General features: G+C 35.5%; 1 protein-coding gene across 1 annotated transcript in view; it reads right to left on the bottom strand.

The window, feature by feature from the left end:
* Positions 1 to 6,389, bottom strand: part of HIKESHI (heat shock protein nuclear import factor hikeshi) — a 40,445-nt gene continuing 34,056 nt past the window's right edge. Inside the window, exons 4-5 of the mRNA XM_033206861.1 lie at positions 1,272 to 1,390; positions 1 to 346 (exon numbers count right to left, since the gene is read on the bottom strand). Coding sequence (XP_033062752.1) covers positions 292 to 346; positions 1,272 to 1,390 — 174 coding nt within the window. The 3' untranslated portion in view covers positions 1 to 291. The remainder of the gene's footprint in view (positions 347 to 1,271; positions 1,391 to 6,389) is intronic.

Genomic DNA, 6,389 nt, shown 5'->3' with positions numbered 1-6,389 from the left:
ACTGTTGGATATAAGCTTTATTTTTAAGTAAAAAAATGAATCATAGCCAAAACAAAATGTTTTGCCCCTGAATAGCATTTTAAGCTTAAGGGGAAAAAAGTCTTTAATGATGAACATATTTTCATTTTTCAATGTTTTTAATTTTTAATAAAGGTTTTTAATTAAGCTTCAGTCACTAAGCAGTTTTTACACTTAGGTTTCATGATCCTTTGACTTCATACTTTCAGATAGAGTCAGTTATCTTCAAAACATGACAAATTTCAGAATCCATTAAAAATTATTTTATTCAAATTATGTTTTCCAAAAGAGAGGGTTCTGTGCTAGTCGTCTTTGAAAGTTTTCATACCTAGAAAAGAAAACACATATATTTACATTCACAAGAAAATTAAAATAGGATCTTTCATTAACTGTCAAATGACTTATCCAAAACAGTTTTACATGTCATTTCTAAAAAGCCATAAAAAAACTAAATCGGTAATCTGGAAATGTAATTATTCTTATAAAAAGATGGCAAGCATAAGAATTTAAATATCAGAGCAGTTTTGATTAACTTTTATCAGCAAAAATCATAAGAAATTTTAGTAATTGTTTATCTTCTGCAAATTTAAGAGCTAGAAGGGACCTAAGGAAAAAAATCAAATTGAACTCCTATTTCCTCATTCCATACATGAGCAGATGAGAGAAATTTGCTCAGGGTCACATAGCTACATTATGCCAAAATTCAAACCTAGTGCATTCCAATGCTGTCCATGCTACACCATGGTACCACTTCTCAACAAACTCTTCCTAGGCATCCTCCCATCACTAGGATACTCAAAGTGAAAAGAAATATCTATAAAACACAGGAAAGTTGGAAAATAGATTCATTAGCCATTCATGTTCAGGGTGCAGTATAAACTACTCTTGTACCCTAAAGGTACATGTTTACTACAGATCAAGATCTTCAAAACAGCAGAAAAAATGTTTTGATTGATATTTCAAGTCTCATAGATGGTACTTCTAAGTGAAAATATGCAAATATTTATAAGCTTTAATAGTGGTCCCTAAAACATAGGCAATTATATTTTCCTGTCTTTATAAATTCATAACAAAATATTTAGGGTAAGAACTGTTTCTCATCAGATCTCTATAGTAGATACTTCAATGGCATGCAGTGCTGATGTTCACAATAAAAGAGTATGTTTAAATGTCAAAAAAGGAATATATTCACAGGCAAAATAGATACTCAGTTACAAAAAGCCTTAATATTAGAGACAGAAAATACCTCATACCATTTCAGAACCACATTTGCTGGAATGAACATTTCAGATGGGCTTGGTGTCATCTGGGCCTGAGAGACAGCAAATGATGAAGCAAAATTGTAGAAATTGTCCAACATCTTTTGTGTGAACTGAAAAGTTAATAATAGATTAATGGATTGTACTAAATACTTCATTTAGAACTCAATATTTTTAAATTAAAAATGTTCTCACATTAACTTGTTTATAAGGAGTGTCAGTTCTAAGACAGTCTAATGCTGAAAGCTGGCTGGGTGCAGTGGCTCATGCCTGTAATCCCAAAACTTTGGGAGGCTGAGGCAGGAGAATCACTTGAGGCCAGGCGTTCGAGACCAGCCTGTGCAACATAGCAAGGCCCTGTCTCAAAAAAATAAAATAAAATAAATGAATAAAAAAGAATGTTAAGAGTAATCATACATACAATGACATTGTGACAATGCTACTCACTTCGGGGAAAAAAAAATTTTTTCTTCAAAATATTTTCTTTCATCTCCACGTCTGCATCCACTATGTCCCTCCTCAACTGTCACTCTCCTCAAATCAACCTATTTTCTCATATAAAATAGTAACCATCTCTAAAAAGTCTTTTACCTGCCAGAAAGATAAAAGTTTTCATATTATAAAGTAGCAACTGGTTATTTCCATTGCTGGAAAGAAGATGAAGGCAGCACTATTCTGTTTCCTCTGTTTCCTAATCTGTTTCTTTTCCTTGACTATAAAATGATCAAATTCACTAACATACTCCAAGTCTCCTTGGTAGAAGCTAGAAGTAAATGGATTCATATTTCCTGAGAATCAAATGGGCTTAAGCACTAACCCTAAAAGTAACTGAACTTCTGAAGGCAATACTACCTTTTACTCACTCAAAAATAATCTTTCCAGCATCACTTTCTCAAAAATACAAAATCAGCCATGCTATCCCTTCTCTACACAAGAGAAGTGGTCTTATTAGGTTTTTTAAATTTGGTTGTTTAATAATATGAAGGCAGTATAATCCAAGAGACTCTACTGTGAAGGCACCTGATTTTTTGAGAGAAGATCCCACTCTGTCACCAGGCTGGAATGCAGTGGCACAATCATGGCTCACTGCAGCCTTGACCTCCCAGGCTCAAGTGATCCTTCTGCCTCAGCCTCCCAAGTAGCTGAGACTATAAGCATGCACCACCATGCCTGGGTAATTTTTTATCTTTTTATAAAGACAGGGTCTCACTGTGTTACCCAGGCTGGTCTCAAAATTCTAGGCTCAAGCAATCCTCTCAACTCAGCCTCCCAAAGAGCTGGAGTTACAGGCATGTGCCACTGTGCCCAGACTCAAGTCACAACTAAAAGATCAATATTAGGAAAAAAAAAAAAAAAATCAGGAGCAGTCCTCCACACCAGTGACAATAATTTTTAAGTGTAACTTTAAAAAGATTCCATTCAGAATATAAACAAAGCCTTTTCTCCAATACTTAGAAAAAAATGCTAAGACAAACTAATAAGATTTTTGTGGAAAATACAAAGACTACTGACAGAAAAGAAAACAAAAGGACCTATATATACCATATCCAATGGAAAGATATACCATGTTCAATGGAAAGATATAACATGTCACAAATGGGAAGACAATGTGGTAAAAGTGGCTGGCCAATTCTCCCAAAATTAAACTTATATATCCAATGTTATTACTAACAAAATTCCAACAAGGTTCGTCACGAAACTTGACAAGCTAATACTATTTCATGAAACTCAGCAAGCTGATACAATTATTATGAAGAATACCTATACATATTTTGATGACTATGAGGAGGAACTTGCCCTACTGGCAAAGAGACAGGCAAATAAACTAATTGGAATAAAAGACAGAGCCCAGAAATAAACCTAAGCATATATGACAAAGATGCTATTACTCATGGTAAAAAAAAAAAAAAAAAAAATGGGACTAATTACTCAATTAATGGGGCTAGAACTAACTTTCCATAAGGGGAAAAATAAACTTAATTCCCTTACCATACTGCACACAAACATATTCAAAAAGTAAACCTTAAGGCTTTAGAACTATAAGAGAACATCTTAGGCTCTGCTTGAGGCTAGGAGTTCAAGACCAGCCTGGGCAACATAGCAAGACCCCCATCTCTACACACACACACACATACATCCACACACAGACATACACAAAATGAGGGGGAGAGAAACAGAGAAGAGAACATCTTTCTATCTTTACATATCAGGGTAGAAAAGGATTTCTCAAACATTAAAAAACTCACAAATCCACAAATCATAAAAGAAACAATACATTTATCTATATACAAATATAGTATATCTGTATGTAAAAGTCACTATAAGCAATATTAAAAGACACGCACCATGCTAGAAGGAGAAAAATGCAACGTATTTACAAAGGATTATTGTCCAGAACACATAAAGGCATCTTAAGTTCTTTTCCCAAAAGACTAAATTTAAAAAGTGCCAAAAGCAATACAACAGAAAATTGGACAAAATATATAAAGTCAATTCCTATAAAAGGAAGCACAAACACAGTCCAAAAGTGTGCAAAGATGCTCAATATCACCAGTAATCAAGAAATACAAACTAAATTGATATTCTAATTTTCACTCATCAGTTTGGCAAAATTTTAAAGGTCTGATAAATGTTAGTGAGAATATATGGAAAAGGAAATGAAAAAAACTGTGGCTCATTTATACAATGGCACACTACGAAGCAATCAAAACAAAGTCTGTTCCATATATCAACATAGATAAATCTTTAAAATAATGTTGAGTGAACAACAGCAAGTTGTACAGAATAATACTATTTATATTCATTTTTAAGACAAACAAAAGAACAAATCAACAAGAAGGAAAAAACAGAGGAACCAGAAAACAAAGGATTCAACACAAAAGAGAAACAAAAAGAATTTCTGTAGTAATGGTGAAAGGAAATAATACCTTGTCTATGGCTATTCGACAGGTCCAGAGAATAGTCAGTCAACAGTAGAACAAAAAAGAAAGGACAAGCCTGGGCAACATAATGAGGCCCCATCTCTACAAAAAATTAACTGTGGGTTTGGTGATGCTTGCCTGTAGTCCCAGCTACTCGTGGGAAGACTGCTTGAACCCAGGAGTTTGAGGCTGCAGTGAGTGAGCTGTGATCGCACCACTGCACTCCAGCCTAGTCGACAGAGTGAGACCTTGTCTCAAAAAAAAAAGAGAATTCCAAGTGGAATGTTTCCAAGACCAATCTGAAACTGCTATGTTTAAATAAATCGAATGTGAATTTACACTTAGTAGAGTTTGAGCATAAATTAGAAGTGGAAACAGAAATCTATGCAAAGGAAAAAAAAGAGGAAAATGAAAAATGAGGAAAAATGAAAAGTTATACAAGAAATTTAATCGTTGTACCACACATAGCTCAGTTCTGAAAAATATTTACCTTCTCATAATATTGTAAACTTTTAATACTGATTTAACAAAAATGTATACTGATAAGGTGGGGAGAAAAGAAGTGTGTACATGTTGGGAAGCAGGGAAGTGAGAGTTTCATCATGTCTTGTATTAGTAAATAAATAGAAAACATCTATAACAGAAAAACTGATAGATTAAGCAAGGTTTTTTCTGATACATGGAAATAACAGACACTAGAAAAAATAGGTTAAAAAAGGGAGGGCAGTTGAAGATCATAGCTTCTAAGAAGCAGAATAGAAGCACAATGTAAGAGTCATAACAGAGGACAGCTATTTCACATATAAAATTATTTGAGGCCGGGTGCAGTGGCTCACGCCTGTAATCCCAACACTTTGGGAGGCCAAGGTGGGTGGATCAAGAGGTCAGGAGTTTTTGAGACCAGCTTGACCAACATGGTGAAATCCCATCTCTACTAAAAATACAAAAATTAGCCAGGCCTGGTGGCACACGCCTGTAATCCCAGCTGCTCGGGAGGCTGAGACAGGAGAATCGCTTGAACCCGGGAGGCAGAGGTTGCAGGAGCCGAGACCGCACCATTGCACTACAGCCTAGGCAACAGAGTGAAACTCCGTCTCAAAAAAACCATTTGACTAATATCCAGAATCTACATAGAACTTAAACAAATTTACAAGAAAAAAATCAAACAACCCCATAAAAAAGTGGGCAAAGGATATGAACAGACAATTCTCAAAAGAAGACATTTATGCAGCCAACAGACGCAGGAAAAAATGCTCATCATCACTGGCCATCAGAGAAATGCAAATCAAAACCACAATGAGATACCATCTCACACCAGTTAGAACGGTGATCATTAAAAAGTCAGGAAACAAGATGCTGGAGAGGATGTGGAGAAACAGGAATGTTTTTACACTGTTGGTGGGCGTATAAACTAGTCCAACCATTGTGGAGGACAGTGTGGCGATTCCTCAAGGATCTAGAACTAGAAATACCATTTGACCCAGCCATCCCATTACTGGGTATATACCCAAAGGATTATAAATCGTGCTACTATAAAGACATGTGCACACGTATGTTTAATGTGGCACTATTCACAATAGCAAAGACTTGGAACCAACCCAAATGTCCATCAATGATAGACTGGATTAAGAAAATGTGGCACATACACACCATGGAATACTATGCAGCCGTAAAAAAGGATGAGTTCATGTCCTTTGCAGGGACTTGGATGAAGCTGGAAACCATCATTCTGAGCAAACTATCAAAAGGACAGAAAACCTAACTCCATATGTTCTCACTCATAGGTGGGAACTGAACAATAAGAACACTTGGACACAGGGCGGGGAACATCACATGCGGTGGGGGGCCTGTCGTGGGGTAGGGGGCAAGGGGAGGGATATAGCATTAGGAGAAATGCCCAATGTAAATGACGAGTCAACGGGTGCAGCAAACCAACGTGGGACATGTATACCTATGTAACAAACCTGCACATTGTGCACATGTACCCTAGAACTTAAATTTAAAAAAAAAAAAAAAAAACTACTTGACTATTTAAACCAAATACATGTAATACTCCTAAAAATTTGGAGTAACTAAGTAATTAAATTAGAAACATGTTTAAACACATACAGATAGTACTATATATATTTTGTGGATACACAGGAATGTTTTAAGTACTAAAATATGAATAGGAAAGATATAAAATGTTAGG

This window comes from Trachypithecus francoisi, unplaced genomic scaffold, assembly GCF_009764315.1.
Source record: "Trachypithecus francoisi isolate TF-2019V2 unplaced genomic scaffold, Tfra_2.0 Lachesis_group8, whole genome shotgun sequence".
Lineage (NCBI taxonomy): Eukaryota > Metazoa > Chordata > Mammalia > Primates > Cercopithecidae > Trachypithecus > Trachypithecus francoisi.
Note: the sequence above shows the minus strand (reverse complement) of the source record. Positions and strands in the feature narration are given on the sequence as shown.